At 38.2% G+C, this 20,091-nt stretch overlaps 1 protein-coding gene and 2 non-coding genes across 5 annotated transcripts; 2 read left to right on the forward strand and 1 right to left on the reverse strand.

Annotated features, from left to right (window-relative positions):
* Positions 1–1,854: 1,854 nt before the first annotated feature.
* LOC125584666 lies at positions 1,855–1,961 on the reverse strand. The gene has a single exon (XR_007321576.1). It is a non-coding gene; the product is annotated as a small nucleolar RNA R71 (small nucleolar RNA).
* A 7,591-nt stretch (positions 1,962–9,552) lies between these two features.
* LOC106389580 (transcription factor bHLH110) lies at positions 9,553–14,159 on the forward strand. Of its 3 annotated transcripts, XM_013829878.3 has the most exons (8): positions 9,553–9,762; positions 9,999–10,110; positions 10,477–11,161; positions 12,166–12,297; positions 12,458–12,523; positions 12,837–12,902; positions 13,549–13,608; positions 13,713–14,159. In XM_013829878.3, exons 2-8 carry the CDS (start codon positions 10,097–10,099, stop codon positions 13,884–13,886), a joined length of 1,197 nt encoding a protein of 398 aa, XP_013685332.2. In that variant the 5' UTR covers positions 9,553–9,762; positions 9,999–10,096; the 3' UTR covers positions 13,887–14,159. The 3 variants fall into 3 exon arrangements, with proteins under 3 accessions (XP_013685332.2, XP_013685329.2, XP_013685328.2); XM_013829874.3 differs by having other exon boundaries at positions 9,565–10,120; XM_013829875.3 differs by lacking the exon at positions 13,549–13,608 and having other exon boundaries at positions 9,562–10,120.
* An 888-nt stretch (positions 14,160–15,047) lies between these two features.
* Positions 15,048–15,119, forward strand: TRNAQ-UUG. Its single transcript has one exon. It is a non-coding gene; the product is annotated as a tRNA-Gln (tRNA).
* Positions 15,120–20,091: the final 4,972 nt, after the last annotated feature.

The raw sequence follows: 20,091 nt of genomic DNA on the forward strand, positions 1-20,091 counted from the left end.
CGCTCGCCATACTCACCCCGTGAAGCGACTTGCTCGGAGCGACCTCCTAAAGCGACGCCATGAAGTCGCTCGCGTTCTCGTCACTCCGAACAGTCTTAGATGACCCTGGAGCGACCTCTCAGAGCGACCTATCAAGGTCGCTCCCGATCCAGAGCGACCCGTTGGAGCGACACACCAAAGTCGCTCGGGACCTCTCGCCCGGAGACACCAAAAATCGACCCTGGAGCGACCTTCCGGAGCGACACCTGCAAGTCGCTCCGCGTTATTTTGCTGCCGAAAATCATGACTTCTCAAGGACCTTTTTGCAATTTATTTTGGACGTTTTACATTTCTAAAACCTATGTTTTAAACATCTTTGGTAGCCACCAGAGAGATTATCTTTGGATCTATTGAGAAATACACAAAAACTCTCTTGAGAAGTTCATCTCTTGGATTTTGATTGTTATGTTCTTGTGTTCTTGTTGATTTCTTATCTATTTCTCTACATGATTAATCTGAAATCCAATATGGGTTTAAGAGGAATCATGGAGATTAGTGAGTAATCACCTTTTGAATTCATGGGTTAGGGAGATTAAGGGTGATTAGGTTAGTTCTAGGATGTTTTAGTGTAGATCATTCTTGTTCCTTGCTAGTAGAGTATTCTTAATGCATCTTCTGAGTTGGCCACTCAAAAGTTGATCAATAGGCATTTCCCACCCGAAAGGTGTTTGATGAAATGCCTGAGACAACTCTCCTAGGCTTTTAGTATACTTTGCCAAAGACATTTGTTGTTAAAGATGCTAAGATAGCTAATAGACTTGTTAGTAATGATTGCTTTCATATTATTCAACCAAAGACATTTGATGTTTGAGATATGTTAGCAAATGAGCATTCATCTAGACATAGAGCTTGCTTAGAATTGTGTCTAGGCTTAAGGTTGATAGTTTGATTGATCATTTGCCATCCTTAGTTCGATACTTGATCACCCAAGGTCTAATCCCTATGCCCATGAGTTCTCTTTTCCCTTAGTCAAGAAAGTATCATTCTGTTATTGCTTTCTAGTTTTAGTCATAGCTTAAAACCCATCTAAATCATTGGTTGCACTTAGATTAAGTGAGTACTTGCATTCTCAGTGCTTTGATATCCCTCAGAACTGGTTCGACAATCACTATACTACAACATTTGTCTTAGGAGCCTTGAAAACTCCTAACATCAAATTGGCGCCGTTGCCAAATTCTGAGTAGATTTAAACATTGAGATTTAGTCACTTGCTTGAGACTAAGTCATTTTAATTTTGTTTTGTTACTGATTCTTCTTCTTCACCTACCTTTCACTTTCAGGTGTATGAACTTGAGGAGCAGGGGTCCATCAAACCTAGTTCCAATAGTAGCAGACATCAGAGCTTTTGAGAGGGAGTGTGCTAGAGCTAGAAGAGAAGAAGAACACCAGGCCCACTTGGATATTGATATGGCAGATCCACCGCAAGGGGCAGAACACCAACCGCGGGCAGCTCGACCCATTGGCACTTACGACCGCCCCAACATACATGGTCACAGATTCGGAATCCGAGCACCAGCTGTGGCAGCCAACAACTTTGAGGTCAAGTCAGGACTCCTCAACGTGATCGAGAACAACAAGTATCATGGCTTGGCTCTGGAGGACCCATTTGATCACTTGGATAGGTTCGACAGCTACTGTGGGTTGTCAAAAACCAATGGTGTGTCCGAAGATGCCTTAAAGCTCAAGCTATTCCCTTTCTCTTTGGGGGATAAGGCACGTCAGTGGGAGAAGTCTCTACCCAGCCACTCTATCACCACTTGGGATGAGTGCAAGAGAGCATTCTTGGAGAAATTCTTCTCATCCTCAAGAACTGCTAAGCTGAGAAATGAGATCTCCAGTTTCCAACAGAAGAACTTGGAAGGATTCAGTGAAGCCTGGGAGAGATTCAAGGGCTACCAAGCTCAATGCCCACACCATGGTTTCTCTAAGGAGAGCTTGCTGAGCACATTCTACCGTGGTGCTCTTCCTAAGTACAGGGCCAGACTGGATACAGCTAGCAATGGGTTCTTCTTGGGGAGAACTGAGGAAGATGCAGAGGAGCTGGTTGACAACATGGTAAAGAGTGATGCAGTCTACAGTGGAGACCACGACAGAAGCAGTCGAACAGATGATAAGCAGACGAGGAAGGAGTTGAAAGCTCTACAGGATAAGATAGACATCCTCCTTGCTGATAAAGCCACACAAGAGCAGCTGCACTTTGTTGGTAACCCAAGCCAAGATACACCACCTGTTGTCCATGAGGTTGAGGGTTTGGAAGGTCAGGAAGAGCTGTGTTTCATCAACAACAATGGTAGCTGGTACAAAAAAGAGCCCAACTTTCAGTACAACAACTACCAACAGAAATCCTACCCCAACAACCAACAGAGTGGTTATCCGCCTCGAAACAACCAGCAAGGCAGCTATCAACCTCATCAAAACCCCTCATCTGGTTCCTCTGCTCCTCAAGAGAGCAGCACTGACACCCTGCTGAAACAAATCTTGGAGTCTCAGACTAGAAGTGAGAAGCATGTTGGTTATGAGTTGAAGAACCTTCATTCCAAGATTGATGGGAGCTACAATGAGCTCAACAACAAGTTCTCACATCTTGCTTCTACAGTCAAGAATTTAGAGAATCAGTTTGCTTCCATGAACACTCACCAGACTCGCCAGCAAGGATCTCTACCTGGAAAATCTGACCAAAACCCCAAGGAGGCCAAAGCTATCACCCTTAGGAGTGGTAAGCAGTTACCTCCTACAACCCTCACCAGGGATGCTGAGAAACTAGGTGAAGAGGTGGCCATCAACTTAGATGATGAAGTGGTGATTGTTGATGAGAAAATCAATGATGAAATCTTGGAGAAGATTGTGGAAGCCAAGGGTAAAGGAAAGGTTGGGGAAGCGAAGAAAACAGTGAAAGATGGTGAAGTTCTTGCTCCAGCAAGTGAGAATTCTTTTGTTCCTCCTCCCTATGAACCCAAACTACCATTCCCTGGTAGATTCAAGAGGCAGCTGCTAGAGAAGTACAAGGCTTTGTTTGACAAGCAAATGAGTGAAGCTCAGGTTGCAATGCCCATCATCGATGCTTTCATGTTGATTCCTCAATACAACAAGTTCCTGAAAGATGTTGTAGCTGCAAAGAAGAAGGAAATGGAAAGCATGATGATTCTTACCCATGAGTGCAGTGCCATCATCCAAAGGCTTGATGTTCCAGAGAAGTTAGAGGATCCAGGATGCTTCACACTACCTTGTGCTCTTGGACCTATGGTATTTGAGAAATGTCTCTGCGATTTGGGAGCTAGTGTCAGCGTGATGCCTTTGTCTGTTGCAAAGAAGCTTGGATTCACTCAGTACAAGAAGTGTAAACTCTCTCTGGTGTTAGCTGATCGTTCAGTGAAGTACCCTGTGGGCATCTTAGAGGACCTACCTGTGAAGATTGGAAAATATGAGATACCTACAGATTTTGTGGTGCTTGAGATGGGTGAGGAGGCTCAAGACCCATTGATTCTTGGAAGGCCATTCTTAGCTACAGCAGGAGCAATTGTTAAGGTGAAAGCGGGCACGATTGATCTCCATTTGGGTAAAGGGCATGTTCTCCACTTTGACATCAAGGAGAAAATGAAGAAACCAACTGTGTTCGGGCAAGCCTTCTACATTGAAGAGATGGGCACTCTTGCTGATGAGCACCTTGAAGAGTTACCACCTGAGGACGACGAGGAGGGAGCATCTCCCTCTACTCATTCTCCATAGAAGGTAACCCACTACTTTCCCTTGTATATACCATTTCGTTTTTGCATATTAGTTTTCTCTTTTTGGGTATCTCTCTCTCCTTGACAACACAGAGACTGTGTCATTTAAGTTTGGGGGAGGTACCAAGTATTTGATCACGTTTGCTTTGATGATTTTGAGTCTCATGCATTGCATTATACATATATATTTGCATAAAAAAAAAAAAAAATTCATTTAGTTTGCATCATTGGCATTTCTAGGAGAGTCTAGAGCATATAGGTTGCATTTACTTGCATTGGGAGCAATGATTTGAAATGCCTTGTAAAGAACATTACTTTGCACCTGAATAGCTTATGCACCTCTCAAAAACACTTGTATGCTTCGAGCCTTGAAGACTCTTCCTGAAACTTGTTGATTGCTGAAACTCAGTCTTTGAAGCCAACTACAACCTTATTTGAACTGAACGAACTTAATGCTTCTTGCTCATGGTCCCTTGTGTACTGAGTCATGGCTATACACACCTGAGTTGTCACATCCTTTATGCCAATCTTATTCTGACAAACTCTAGTGGTAGACCACTCCCAAAACCTTTCCCTCCTTTTAAGCTTTCATTGTTTGATGAGTGAGGCCTTCTTCGGAAAGTCTTACATGTGCATAATGTTGAGAGTATCGGGAACGACAATGCTTGATCTTCATTCTTGCTAGATTGGGCACTCTATTGTCTAGCTATAGGTGGGGGGTGAGAGTTGTGATTATGATTTGGGAGCAATGAAAAAGGAAAAGAAATGACTCTTTGTGTTTAAGTGAATTGTCTTATTGGGATAAGTAGAAAAACCTCTAGCTCAAGTTATGAAAAGTCTTGACCCCCATCTAAAAAAAAGAAAAAAGAAATAAAATATGAAAAGAAAAGAAAAGAAAGAAAAAGGGGGCTAGCAAAGTTGTTAGGAGCTAAGTAATGTTTTGAGGTTGTGAAAAATCCCTTGTAGATTTCAAAGAGAAGGAGTTAATGTTCTTAGGATCTTTTGGTGAGAGATGTGAGTTGGGTTTGACATTTGAGAATGATTGTGTAATTGTATGTTTGGGAAAAGGGTAGAACAATGGAGATTGAGCATTGTATGCATGAGTTGATCCCTTTCTTAGATATATTATGTGCAATGTCAAGGCTACTTGTTTCGAGAGTAAACCACCTTAAAGATTTTATGTTTCAAACCTCTTGAATCACTTGAATAAAAGCCTTCCCTCACCCAACCAAATGACTTGGACCAACTGACCATTTGCAAGAATTCACCTGATGTTTTGTGCTTAATGAATGTGAGAGTTGGTTGATTTGAATGTGTGGATGCTTGATGATGAGTGTAAGGGCAAAAAGAGTTGAGATAGGCCTAGAGAAGCTAGAGTGTAATAAGAGAGTGTGCTCATGCTGGATTAGATGTTGAATCGAGTACTAGTTGTGTTTCTTTTGGCTATGAGCTCCCACCTTCAAACCTCTCTCCCTATGAGTTCTAGAAAGTTCACTTGTGGACAAGTAAAAGAACAAGTTTGGGGGAGTTGATATATTGCATATTTCCATTATCTTATCCATTCATCCATGTGCATTTTGATCATATAGACTAGGATTTAGTCATGTTTAGGTTACATTTTGCATACATGAGTCTCTATCAGGTGTTGGAGTGCCACATGGAGTTCTTGGGGCTATTTGGATGCATTTGGAGCTCAAAGGAGGTGATATATGTGATCATTGGACGAGCAGAGCAGGGGAGCGAGGTTCCGCAGCGACGTCATGAGGTCGCTCCAAAGCACCTCTCAGAGCGACCTAGCTGGAGCGACCCCGTGAAGTCGCTCGCCATACTCACCCCGTGAAGCGACTTGCTCGGAGCGACCTCCTAAAGCGACGCCATGAAGTCGCTCGCGTTCTCGTCACTCCGAACAGTCTTAGATGACCCTGGAGCGACCTCTCAGAGCGACCTATCAAGGTCGCTCCCGATCCAGAGCGACCCGTTGGAGCGACACACCAAAGTCGCTCGGGACCTCTCGCCCGGAGACACCAAAAATCGACCCTGGAGCGACCTTCCGGAGCGACACCTGCAAGTCGCTCCGCGTTATTTTGCTGCCGAAAATCATGACTTCTCAAGGACCTTTTTGCAATTTATTTTGGACGTTTTACATTTCTAAAACCTATGTTTTAAACATCTTTGGTAGCCACCAGAGAGATTATCTTTGGATCTATTGAGAAATACACAAAAACTCTCTTGAGAAGTTCATCTCTTGGATTTTGATTGTTATGTTCTTGTGTTCTTGTTGATTTCTTATCTATTTCTCTACATGATTAATCTGAAATCCAATATGGGTTTAAGAGGAATCATGGAGATTAGTGAGTAATCACCTTTTGAATTCATGGGTTAGGGAGATTAAGGGTGATTAGGTTAGTTCTAGGATGTTTTAGTGTAGATCATTCTTGTTCCTTGCTAGTAGAGTATTCTTAATGCATCTTCTGAGTTGGCCACTCAAAAGTTGATCAATAGGCATTTCCCACCCGAAAGGTGTTTGATGAAATGCCTGAGACAACTCTCCTAGGCTTTTAGTATACTTTGCCAAAGACATTTGTTGTTAAAGATGCTAAGATAGCTAATAGACTTGTTCGTAATGATTGCTTTCATATTATTCAACCAAAGACATTTGATGTTTGAGATATGTTAGCAAATGAGCATTCATCTAGACATAGAGCTTGCTTAGAATTGTGTCTAGGCTTAAGGTTGATAGTTTGATTGATCATTTGCCATCCTTAGTTCGATACTTGATCACCCAAGGTCTAATCCCTATGCCCATGAGTTCTCTTTTCCCTTAGTCAAGAAAGTATCATTCTGTTATTGCTTTCTAGTTTTAGTCATAGCTTAAAACCCATCTAAATCATTGGTTGCACTTAGATTAAGTGAGTACTTGCATTCTCAGTGCTTTGATATCCCTCAGAACTGGTTCGACAATCACTATACTACAACATTTGTCTTAGGAGCCTTGAAAACTCCTAACATCAAGTTATAGCATTTAAGATTTGTATTCAAGTCGATTAGAGCCTTGGTTCTTTTTATTTGGATGTATTTCTTAGATTGGTACATATATCCCTTGTATTGATTTAGTTTTATCTTCTTTGATCTAAGTAATGTTTACCAGATCCTTTAGATGAAGGGATCAGTCGATCTTTCCTGGAATTGTGTAGTTCGTAGGTTCGGTTTTTACTTGACAATGGATATAGCCATTTGAATCTCTAAGTAATATCAATTTAATTTTGGCAATCTCCATTATCAAGTAAATTTTAAAGTTTTGTTTGGTATGTTTACAACTATAAAATAGGTTTATAGACGGAAATTTCCACTAAATCTTAACATTCTGTCACTAATAATTGATTCTGATACAACAATTTTTGTTCCAATAAACTCGCAGCGAAATTATTCCAGAGTGTTTTCGAAAAGAGTTGATCAAATGAGTTCAAACAAGCGTAGAGGTGGTACATGACCATACTATATACATGCTAAAGCCTTAATATTTTTTAAGGTCAACCCCAATTGAGTTGAGTATAAAGTTTAAATTTCTATAATTTGCAAACTATCTCAATTAGTATTCAGACTCGACCATAATAACTCCAAGGACCACCAAGATACAAATAGACATCACAATATACTTTTGTTACGCAAGTAGATATTGGAGTTAGCCTAATTGCTTGTATATAATTAGAGGGGAAAAAGGAGATTTGTGAGCGTGCAAGTAGAGATAAAGAAACACAAAAAGTGAGAACAAAGTTTTTCCCATACTCTTTCTGATCTCATCACGTTCTCCAATGTCCCTTTCTTCTGATTCGAGTCTTGTTACTCTCTTTTTCATGTTTTACCTTATTTATCATGTTATTTATATGGCTGAACTTATACGAATTACTAACGGATTAATCGATTAAATTAGTTGCTTTCCACAGGATCAATGAGTCGATTAATAAAACATTTATTTAGATGCGATCGAATTGGTGACAGCTTTATGAACAGTAGTATAATCATTTTCTGAATTTATTGCACTTTTGAGTCACTGATAACAAATGCTTTATAAACAAGCATATACTATTAGTTTGTTCTTGGATCACAGATCTGACCCACATTTAAAACATAATAAAAGCAAAATAACAGAGACACACGATTTAAATGGTTCACTCCTAACGTAAGAGTTATGTTCACTTTCCGCTGAATTTAATTGCGGTTAATGACTGCTGATTGTAAGTTATTGATCTGTCACTGCTTTCAGCCCGTGGCATTCCTTCTGCTTATTTTTGTAGGGTCTTTTTCGAAATCACCAAAATTTTGAAACATTTAGAACAATTGTACATTCCCTTCCTCTCATTTCATTTCCAGCTTGACATTCCCATTTGAGCATAAAGAAGTGATGAAACACTGATTTTGAGCCCCAAAATTTTAAGATATATTTATGGATTTAACATTTCTGTATATGTCGTAACTTCAACATGCTTTTGGAGGAGTTGACGTCATCATGACAGTGAGTGATGACTGATTTCATGTTTGCAGTCCTTTGTAAATTAATTTGGTTTTTTCTTCTAATTTGAGCTTCTTGGTGGTGGTTCCTGCTACTAGAATTATTCCACTTGGAAAAGGTAAAAAAAAAAGCCGTCGAGATCATCATTTCCATCTCTAATAGCTAACTGCGTCCACTTCAAAAGCACAAAATGAGTTCCGTTGTTGGCTTTCTAAGTTTCAACCGCATACACAAGCTTTATTGTACTTTTGCAAGTATGTGAATTCATTTCAGTGAAAGCAAAGAGATACAAGAGATCAAATCTAAGGCTTTAAATTTTCGTAAAAATGAATGAAATTTTTTCTTTCTTTTTTTGGTAAATTTTTTTTTGACATGTAATGATTGTCCGACCGACGTTCTTAGAACGTTCAAATTACTAGTACATCCCCCCGTGCGTACATTCCACAGCCAATTTTACATCCAAGTAGCTTGGATTTTGTTGTGACGAACGAGATACACTCCTAGGCCAGATGCTCTACTAGAGCCAGACCGGATGCCTGTACTGGAGACCAGACGCTGAACTAGAGGCAGACGTCCGTCACCAGATGTCCAACCCCTCGCTTAGTATGATATTGTCCGTTTTGGACCCCCTCGCTTAGTATGATATTGTCCGATTTGGGCGTAAGCCCTCACGGATTTGTTCTTGGGTTGTTACTCCCAAAAGGCCTCATACTAAGTGGGATTGGACTAGCTACATCCGATGTGGGACTTGGACTGCCTTTTTATTTATTCTAACAGATTTACTGAGGTTGGAATGACGAATAACAATTGATTTTCTGGATACGTATGTATATGTTCAAACACATGTAAGATGGCCAATGTTCAGTTAAAACGTAACTTCTATAATGAGGAGTTGGTTTGGGCTCAGTATACTTTCTACATGATAGCCAATTCATAACTACAATACACATCCCAAATTTAATTAATAAAAAAGCAATATATATACAGTATACATATAAAGGGAGTGAGAGATAAAGAAAGCAACGTTTGTATTGTGGGGGTGACTGGGTGGGAGTAGACAGAGATGGATGGATGTCATCATTTCTCGCCTGAGACAACTGTTGCAAAGCCTTGGGATCGAAGGCAAGAGCTTGGGACACTAATCATGGCTTTCAGGAATTTTAATCATCTCCTTCTAATTGTAGAGAGAGAGGGCATAAAAGCTACAAGATAATACAAAATTATATACAAAGTAGTGACATATATATGCAAATAGTGAAAATAGAAAAGTAGGGCATATACTCTAGAGAGAGAGAGAGAGAGAGAGAGAGACCATGAGAGAGAAGAATATTATACTTAAATATTTAATATAGTTTTTTTGTTCTTGTATTATTGAATGATTTTCCCCTCCTTTCTTTTGAAGGTTTTATTGCTTTTCATAATATAGGTACTTGAAATAGTAGAGAAAGAGAGGGAGAGAGAGATGTGTCAAGCTTCAAAAAAGCTAAGGTAATGTTATGTGATGTGCTGGAATGGGAGCTTTGAGAGATATTCAACAACAATTCTAATTAATTACTTCATCTTATTATAAATCTCTTGGGATTTTCAAGAGAAACTCTTCTGAGATCATCCTTTCTTTTCCATCTTTCTTTACACACGAAGAAGATATATACACATAGATACAGAGAGCAACTTTAATAAATATATCATCTCTCATACATATGGACTCTGCTAATCTCCATCAGCTTCAAGATCAATTACAGCTTGTGGGGTCGTCTTCTTCTTCTTCATCCTTAGATAATAACTCCCACCCTTCTTGCTATGAAGCTTCCTCTGTCCATCAATGGAGCCCAGGAGGTATTTCTCTGTAAGTTTCCCATTTACACACTATCTGTCCTCTCTAGTATCATATGTACATATACACACATACATGACCATATATATGTATATATTTATTTAGCACGTGTTTGCTATAAGTTTCTGCAGCTATTTGAGTGTTTTGAATATTCTTGGTATCAACATGTCAAGAATTTGGAATCTTTCTTCTTCCTTTTTTTTCTTCTTTTTCTGATTTTTGAAACATAAGTTAGTGAGAAGACAAGAAGATAGAATTTAAGTGGCTGATAAAATACAAATATTATATTTAACTTCTAATATATATATGATATTCTGAAGTTTGCATTGACTCACACAAAAAAAAAACACTCTGTGATTTTGTGACAGGAATTGTGTGAGCTTGAGTCATAACTTCAACAATGAGATGTTAAACACAAGGGATGAGAACAACAACAACAACAACAGCACAAGTGAATGTATGAGTCTCTCTAACATCCACAATCACTCCTTGATCCAACAACAAGACTTTCCTTTACAATGGACACATAACGAATCTTCCTATCATCACCATGAAGGGCTTCACAAGATCAAAGAAGAGCTTTCCTCAGCAACTACCTCAGACCATCAACAAGGCATGCCCAGGTTCACAGACATGTTAAATAGTCCGGTGATCACAAACTATTTGAAGATCAATGAACACAAGGACTACACTGAAAAGCTTCTTCTCAATACTATATCTTCTGGCTTCCCCATCAATGGAGATTATTCCAACAGCCTTCCCTCTTCGTCTTCTTCATCTTCGCCTTCGTCTCAATCTCACAGAGGCAGTTTCAGCCAGATTTACCCGAGCGTAAACATATCAAGCTTGAGCGAGTCTCAGAGGATAAGCAACATCCCAAGACCATTTGATATGAACATGCAAGTTTTGGATGGAAGATTGTTTGAAGGGAATGTCTTAGTTCCTCCTTTAAATTCTCAAGAGATTAGAGGAAATTTTACTCCTTTTGGCCTCCCCTTTCATCATCATCTGCAGCAAACACTTCACCACCCATCTTCTTCCCCTAGTCATCAAGTAAGTTTATTTTAAGTCATTACTTTATATATTTCTTTTGTTGAAAAAGTATCTCTATTTCTTATATATAAAAATTATAAATGATGCTTTGAAGGATTGGTCTGACGGTGGATTTTGTGAAGTTAGTGCATCTGAGAGCATTAAGTTTTAGGGCTATATCACTATTATGTATGTGTTACCAAAAAATGTACTACTATGTATATATTTTATCTTGGGCGCTCACCCTCATTTCTGAATTTTAAAAGTAGTAAAGTATATAGGATCATACTACGGCATGGTAACCTTTCAGCTTTATCTCATAATTTTATGTCAGTCACAAAAAGAGTCTAAAAGCTTAGTTTTCTGTATATGTATTCATTTTTGTTGACGAATCAACGGAAAATATTGCATTATTATTCGCAGAACTTTTTTGAACACTTGGACTCATAAAATAAGTTTATTAAATCTTACGATAAAATTGGTGGAATTACGGAAAGAACACATTGAAAGAAACTGATATACTGTTATGAAGAGTTAGAGTAGATTAATCAGATTAGAGAAAGTGTGAGACCTTTTAAACATATTGGAGCTTTGTTACAAAGTTTTGAAAAAAAAAAGAAAACAAGATATATATATATATATATATATATTATATATATAGAATAATATATATATATATATACGTATAAACTTTTAATCTTCTTTTTATTCATCTTTTTCTTTGATGCTGTGGTTCTTGGTTGGAGGGCCAAGGCTTGAGCTATTAAACCTTTTAACATAATTCGTAAGCAGCTCTCTTTAAGCTGAAACATCAACCTTTGTTCTCTCTTTTCTTTTCTCTTTATTCCTTACTTTGTTTTATTGTCTTTTTATGAATCTTTTTCGTTAAATTTTTCTCTCATTGTCGGGGCTATTATTGTTCTTTATATCGTATAATAATTACAAACAATGATATATATATATATATATACATATATGTAATTATGTATGAAATAATACTAATTGGAATTTTATTTGTGCTGAAGATGGAAATATACAGTAATGAACCTCAAGCAAGTGAAGGGAAGAGACATAACTTCGTGATGGCGCCAAAGGCAGGAGAAACTGCTTCCAAGAAACCGCGTGTGGAATCACGCTCTTCTTGCCCACCCTTCAAGGTTACTACTTTTGTTTCTTCATCAACTTAAAACAAAATAGTTAGCTAAAGCTTAATTAAAAATTTATGAATGATTATAGCATTTTAAATCTATATAACTAAAGCAAAAGTGAGTTTAATTGTTCATTGTATTGATTATATGTTCGGAAATTGAAAAACAGGTGAGGAAAGAGAAGTTAGGAGACAGAATAGCAGCTCTGCAGCAGTTGGTTTCACCATTTGGGAAGGTAATTAGCAACAATTAATTTAATTCCTTATATTATTACTCTTACCTAAACAGTTATAATCATCTATAGCACTAAGATTTGACAAACAATTGACAATTAAAGAGGATAGATCCATTAAGTTTTCAAGTACCAGTTTTTTCATGATAGCATACTAATTATATGAATGTTGAATTTTATTACAATAGAAAAAGTATTTATAACCATTTATTTAGATAGTATTGACTTTGAAGAACTTTCCGAAGTAGATAAGGTATTTTCATACTCATGTTTAGATGATAAATTAGCTGAGCTGATTAAAAATGCTAAAGTGCAGACAGATACAGCGTCTGTACTAATGGAGGCAATTGGATACATCAAATTCCTACAGAGCCAGATCGAGGTAATTTACTTCAACGCATCATACACATCCATACCTGTACATGCACAATCTTACTCAACACATAGAACATAGATATTTAAATAAGAAAATACATCTACTTATTGTAAAAGGAATGGAGTTGAAGTCATATTTACATGGCACCTTCGGTGTAAAGCAAAATATATTTTAATTCCATGTTACTTCCAGACATTCTTCTTGATCCTAGTTCCCTTTGCCAGTTATTTTCAACTTTTTATATTACTTAGTATATAATCTATATACAGAAATCCAACACGTCCTAAAATTATCGAACTTTAAAAGACTATGGAGTATGGGCTAATCAATTATATCCGAAAACTAATATATACTTGTTCTCAAAAAAAATTAATATACTAATCTAATTAGTTCCATAGGCTTTTAGCTTGCCTTTAAAGCAAAGAGATTAGCTAGATTTGATATTTATCATATCCTCTTTGGCGCACTACTCGTAAGTACCTTTGATTCCATTTCTTTTAAATTTAGTTAAAAACTATTAGATATATCATATATGTTTATATAAGCCGATGCTCGTGGTCATCATTTAATAACATTAAAAATACATGCACGTAGAAAAATACTAGTAAATTTGTCATAACTCAAATGACAAGCTTACGTGTTTAATGGGCAGACTCTAAGCGTTCCCTACATGAGAGCATCTAGGAACCGACCAGGAAAAGCCTCCCAGCTGGTATATATACTTAGAGAACATATAACACATTGATGCAGCTTACATAAAAAATCACTCGGATGTTATTATTTTGTCCACAAAATTACTTATTTTTAATTAATTAGGGCTCAATACCACAAGAAGGGGGTGAGGAAGAGACGAGGGATCTAAGAAGCCGTGGGCTATGTCTCGTGCCATTATCATGCATGACTTATGTTACTGGAGATGGTGGAGATGGAGGAGGCGGTGTTGGCAGTGGCTTTTGGCCAACGCCACCTGGTTTTGGTGGTGGAACTTAGCCGTGGACTTAACAAACTGTAGGACGACTATGGTGTTATCATTATCGGATTTGGAGGTAGAAAATATTGAAGGTGGGGAAATAGTTCTTTAATCCCTTTTGATTGTGGTTTATTTGTAAGTTTCGGTTTTGACAGTGGAGCAAAGTTGGTCTTCCTGATTAAAAAGGGGGAATTAAAACCAGGATAGACCAGTTTTGATCCATTTATGATTAGTAATGAGACATGACGATATATTTCTACTTGGGAATAAAAAATCGAATAGCTTTTGGCTTATTTTGTTCACCTCTTTTTATGTCAATATCATTGATCAACATTGTATAACAAATAAGCATATGTTACAATCCCTAAGAAAATTTTCGTCTTACAGAAAAAAAAACAAGCGTGGTTAATTATTTGGATCTTCTCCAAATGAGGAAAATGTCGGATTAAATGAAAAAAATATGGCTCAAACTAATTGTATACCCGTTCGATAGACAAGTTACACGCAAAACAATTATCTTCAGAACTCGTGCTCGTTTGCTTTTTGCTTTTGTTATCCAAAACGCCACCTTAGTTGGACCGATCGTGTATGTAGTTATCACGTAAAACTGAAACAACATATACAAGACTAATACAAACAGATGACTATCTACATTTCCAAGAGTAGTGTAATTAAGTATAACCTAAGTCTTGATTACGGAATACGAAGATGTTGGAGATACGTAGGCGAGCCTTATATATCCTGAAGCTATCAGGCCACTGATCGACTTTCATATCTAAGTACATGACGAAATATGTAACGGTTCATGAGTCACCTGTTGAAGGTGGTCTAGCTCATCGAATTATTTGAGCTTTTCTAGGATCAGATCACTGACACACTCTACAGCCGTATGAGGAACAAAAAAGGTAGTGGGTTTGGTGCCAAGTGAATCGAATAGAATAACTTGTCGTGACGTTGAGCTAGTCATATAAACTAAATTTTACGTTTTAATGTTAAACCGGATTGAAACTTATTATTCAGATTAACAAAATCAAAATATCATAGTTCAATGGATAGCTATAAGAAAAATAATGATAAAATTAAAAATTGGCAGAAAGACTATTTGACAAGAGGCTTAAACCACCTGTGTTCGTTTCTATGTACTAGAATTGAATTTGTACTGTTTTAAATTTGGCCACCATGGTTCTATGGTGTAGTGGTTAGCACTCTGGACTTTGAATCCAGCGACCTGGGTTCGACTCCCGGTAGGACCTTTTTTAAATCCATGTCCTTTCTTTTAACAAAACAAACAAACCGATGTCACTCTGAAATATTTTGTAGTGAGAAAAAAGGTACTTATTTCTATTAGAGTTGGTTAACGAAGGGTTAAGCGAAGGGTAACGTACTTTCAGTTCTTCGAGAAACCAAAGGGAGATGCCTTGAAGGATATGTGTATATAAACATCTCCTATTATGATATTGGAGAGGATATGGATGACAATTATACTTGTGTTTATCATAATAGAGTTGTATATATGGCTTATAGATAAGTTCTATTTGTCCTTATCCTCTAAGGTTTAGGTCGACCATGTCATGTATATAAACAAGAGCAATTGCTCGATATAAGTCAAGTTAACAATTCATAAATCATATTTACTTTACATGGTATCAGAGCATTAGTATTCTGAGATCAAAATTGTTTTCTTCATCGTTCTGAGAAAGTTGTCTCAATTATGGTGGACGGTGATGCTTCTTCCGCAAGCAAGACTGCTCTAATTGAGCAAAGTAAAATCGGAGGTCCTTATTCGTTACATGCGTCCGACAATTCCGGTGCGTTGATAACTTCTGTTATGTTTACTAGTGAGAATTATAATGAGTGGTCTACTGAGTTGATAAACGCACTCAAAGCTAAGCGTAAGCTAGGGTTCACTGATGGAACAATATCAAAACCGTCCATTGATGATCCTAATCTTGAGTTGTGGTCGTGTGTTAACTCAATGATAGTGGAATGGATTCGGTCATCAATCGAAGCTCGAGTTCGTTCAACAGTTACATTTATTTCAGACTCTCACAAGTTGTGGGATAATCTTAAGAAGCGTTTCTCTGTGGGAAACAAAGTTAGAGTTCATCATTTGAAGGAACAATCATCGTCGTGCAAACAGGATGGTCAATCGGTGATGGAGTATTATGGACGTCTTGCCAAGATGTGGGAAGAGCTAGATATGTACAAACCAGTTCCAGCCTGCAGTTGTAGTGCTGCTATTGAATATGAGAAGGAACGAGAACAAGAGAAGGTTCATCAATTTGTTATGGGTCTTGATGAGTCTCGCTTTGGTGTTGTCTGTCAAGGGATCATAGCAAGTGATTCAGTGATAGATCTTGGTGATGCTTATGCCAAAGTAGTTCGCGAAGAACAGAGACTCAACTCCTCGAAAGATAGAGAATCTCAGCAGAATGCGATTGGGTTTGCTGCAAAGAAAGAAAACATTGACTCTTCCAACGCAGCTCAGACACGTCGTACCAATCTTCAGTGCTCACATTGTAGCCGGAGTGGACACGAGAAATCTAACTACTGGCAATTGGTAGGCTTTCCAGATTGGTGGGAAGAAAGATCAACAAACAGAGGAGATAACAGAGGATCTAGAGGTGGTTGCGGTCGCGGTGGTTTCAACTCTGATCGCAACAGAAACTCAAGTACACGAGCTAACAGTGCTCAAGCTACTACATCAAACTCTTCTTCCTTTCCAGTGTTTACAAAAGAACAAGTGAGAGCTCTAACGCGAATGATCAATGACAAAACCAAATCATCTGATAAGCTGTCTGGTAAGAAAAGATATGGTGATCTTATCCTTGATACAGGAGCTTCTCATCACATGACATGAGCTGTCTCGTTACTAGAGAATGTCAAGAGTATTCCGCCTTGTCCAGTTGGATGTGCGGATGGGAACAGAACTTATGCTACTCACATTGGCACATTCACCTTATCGGACAAAATAACACTTATCAATGTGTTATATGTTCCGAACCTTAACTGTTCTCTTATCTCTATGTCTAAGTTGTTACATCAGACGAACTGTTTTGGTCTTATAACAGACACTATTTGCATCTTACAGGATCGTTTCACGATGACGCTGATTGGAGCAGGTGATGAGCGAGATGGGGTTTATTTCTTTAAGGATGTCATGGCTGCGAGAGTTTCAGTTACTGATACAGTTGTTAGTTCAGTGGATCAGTTTCGGTGGCATCAAATACTAGGACATCCTTCGTTGTCAGTGTTATCTTCTTTAAAGTTGTGTTCGATTTCGAATAAATCTGTTGCTCCAAGTCCTTGTGACACATGTTTTAGAGCAAAACAGACTAGAGAAGTTTTTTATGACAGTTCTAATAAAACTACAGAATGTTTTGAGCTTATACACTGTGATGTTTGGGGTCCTTACCGTACTAGATCATCATCGGGAGCAGTTTACTCTCTAACAATCGTAGATGATTACTCACGATCAGTATAGACTTATCTTCTTCTTGAGAAATCAGAGGTTCGCACAGTACTTCAGAACTTCATCAAGATGGCGTTTAAACAATTCAATAAGGAAGTAAAAATTGTCAGGAGTGACAACGGTACCGAATTCACATGTCTCGCTACTTACTTTCGCGAGAATGGCATATTGCATCAGACATCTTGTGTAGCTACACACAAACAAAACAGTCGCGTTGAAAGAAAGCACCGTCACATACTGAATGTCTCGCGTGCCTTGTTGTTCCAATCAAGTTTACCTGTGAAGTTTTGGGGTGAAGCCGTTTTGACTGCATCTCATCTCATCAATCGTAAGCCATCAAAAGTTCTTAACGGACGATCGCCATATGAGTTGTTGTATGGAGAATCACCAAGTTACAGTCACCTTAAGGTCTTTGGGTGTTTGTGTTACGTACATCTCAAGTTAAGAGATAAAAATAAGTTCAGTCCAAGAAGTGCTAGATGCATCTTTGTAGGATATCCGTTTGGACAAAAGGGTTGTAAAGAATATGATCTAGAGAAGAAAGAGTTCTTTATATCCAGAGATGTTATTTTTCATGAAAACAAGTTTCCTATGGCTGTTATATCAGTGATTGCTTCTCCTACATTGCGATCCATGCCGCAAGACAGTTCATTCAGTGATGAAGATTGGATGATATCAAATACTCCAGATGAAGTTGTACCAGTACCTACGACAGTTGACAGGGGGAGTTTGAATGATTCTTTGGTGCCTCAAGTACAGAAATTTCCAGAAACAGAGTTGCATTCGCAAGTTCAGGAAACAGAGAAGGACACCTTTGTTCCGATAGAAGTCACTTCTACCGAAACACCTTCTTCGACATAACCTTTGGGTCGAGGGCAACATACTCGTGCTCCTTCCAGTAAACTGCAAGACTATGTGTTGTATAATGCTATTTGCATTAAAGAACCCCCTCTCGCTCACGCACACTACAGGAAATGTGGGTATTAATAGCATCGTAGCATAGCGTTTTTTGCATTTCTGCTATTGTATACCAACACTGGCCTTTATAATAGCGTTTATAAAATTTAAAAGCTATGTTTGTAATCGCGGGAAAACAGAATAATTCAGCCGCGTTAATTTGGTAAGTGGAGGCGCCTTACCATTGCAAATCAAAAAATAAATGCTATCGTATATGAAAAAATATATTAAAAAGTACTTAAGTTAAAATCGAAACCCTTTTCTCTTCACTATCTTCACATTCCACTAGAATCGCAACCCTTTGTTCTTCATAGTTTCGAAGAAAATCCCGAGAGTTCTCTCGAATCGAAGCTTCAATTGGTATGAGTCTCGATTTGATTCTGAGTTTAGATTAGAAAGTTTCCTCCATGATTTTGATTGGTATCTCTTCGATTTGATTCTATGTTTGTGTGAACATGCATGTCGATTGGTATCTCTTCGATTCGAAATCTCTTTTGATTTTAGGTTTCGATTTTGATTGTGGGTTTCGATTTTGATTCATGTGAAAGTTGTGTGATTTTGCCGATTTTGATTTTGGGTTTCTATTCTTAGTTTCTGTTAACACATGCATGTCCAAGTTTGTGATGTTTGGTTTAGATTTTGATTTTGATTTTGGGTTTTGATTTTACTTTGATCGAATTTGTTCTTTGTTTATCAGTTTCAGAAATGGCAAAGACAAGAGGAGGAGGACAAGTTGGTTCTCGTCGGAGTAGACGTAATCAAGGCTTGAAGGTAGTATATCTAACTCCACAAGTTGCTTCTGCAACAACACTAAAAGTGAAGAAAAGAACAACAAAGAAAACGACTTCCCCAAAAAAGAATTTAGTTCTAACGCCAACGAGAAGAAGTAGTAGAATCAAGAAAGTGGCTGCTCAAGATGATGAGGTAGAAGATGTAACACCTGCTCAAGATGATGAGGTAGAAGATGAAGATGATGAGGTAGAAGATGTAACAGCAGCTCAAGATGATGAGGTAGAAGATGAGGCTGATCAGGCTGAGAAGGCAATGTCTAAAGATGATAAAGACGATGCTGGGATAGAAGGAGAGGATGAAGAAGATGGAGTACTCAATGAGAAAGAGAATGAAGAAGAAGCGGCCAATATGGAAGATGATGGAGTTCTCAATGAGAAAGGGAACGAAGAAGAAGCTCTCGATATGGAAGAAGATGGAGTTAGCAATGAGAAAGGGAACGAAGAAAAAGCTCTCAATATGGGAGAAGATGGAGTTAGCAATGCTCAAGATGATGAGATTCCTAGTACTGAAGGAGTTGAGCTAGCAGGGGATGAAGTGAAAGAAAAAAATAAAAGAGGACCAACAAAGATGCGTAGAGTGGCTGAAAATCCCAATGAAAAGATTATGGTCACATTCAATAAATTTGGTGATCATATTGGACCTGGTTCAGTAACACTATCGTCTTTTCTTGGTCTTCTTGTGAGGGAACATGTTCCGGTTACACTTTCTGATTGGAGAAATCTTGATGCAGCGACTAAAGCAACAATGTGGGAAGAAATTCAGGTTTGTATATATATATTTATATGTTTTGTTGAACCGCAAATTGAAATTAAAACATGTTTGACCTTTGCTTATTGTGATGCAGGGGAGGTTTAACTTGCAAGAAGAGTGGCAGAAAGCTGTTATTTTCAAGCAGCTGGGAAATTTGTGGAGGGCTGGGAAGTCGAGGCTAGTGTCACAAGTACGTGCTGCGAAGACTGCAGCTGAGAGAATAGATTTAAAACCGAGCAACATCCCATGCATTC

Source organism: Brassica napus, chromosome C3 (genome assembly GCF_020379485.1).
Source record: "Brassica napus cultivar Da-Ae chromosome C3, Da-Ae, whole genome shotgun sequence".
NCBI classification, from domain to species: domain Eukaryota; kingdom Viridiplantae; phylum Streptophyta; class Magnoliopsida; order Brassicales; family Brassicaceae; genus Brassica; species Brassica napus.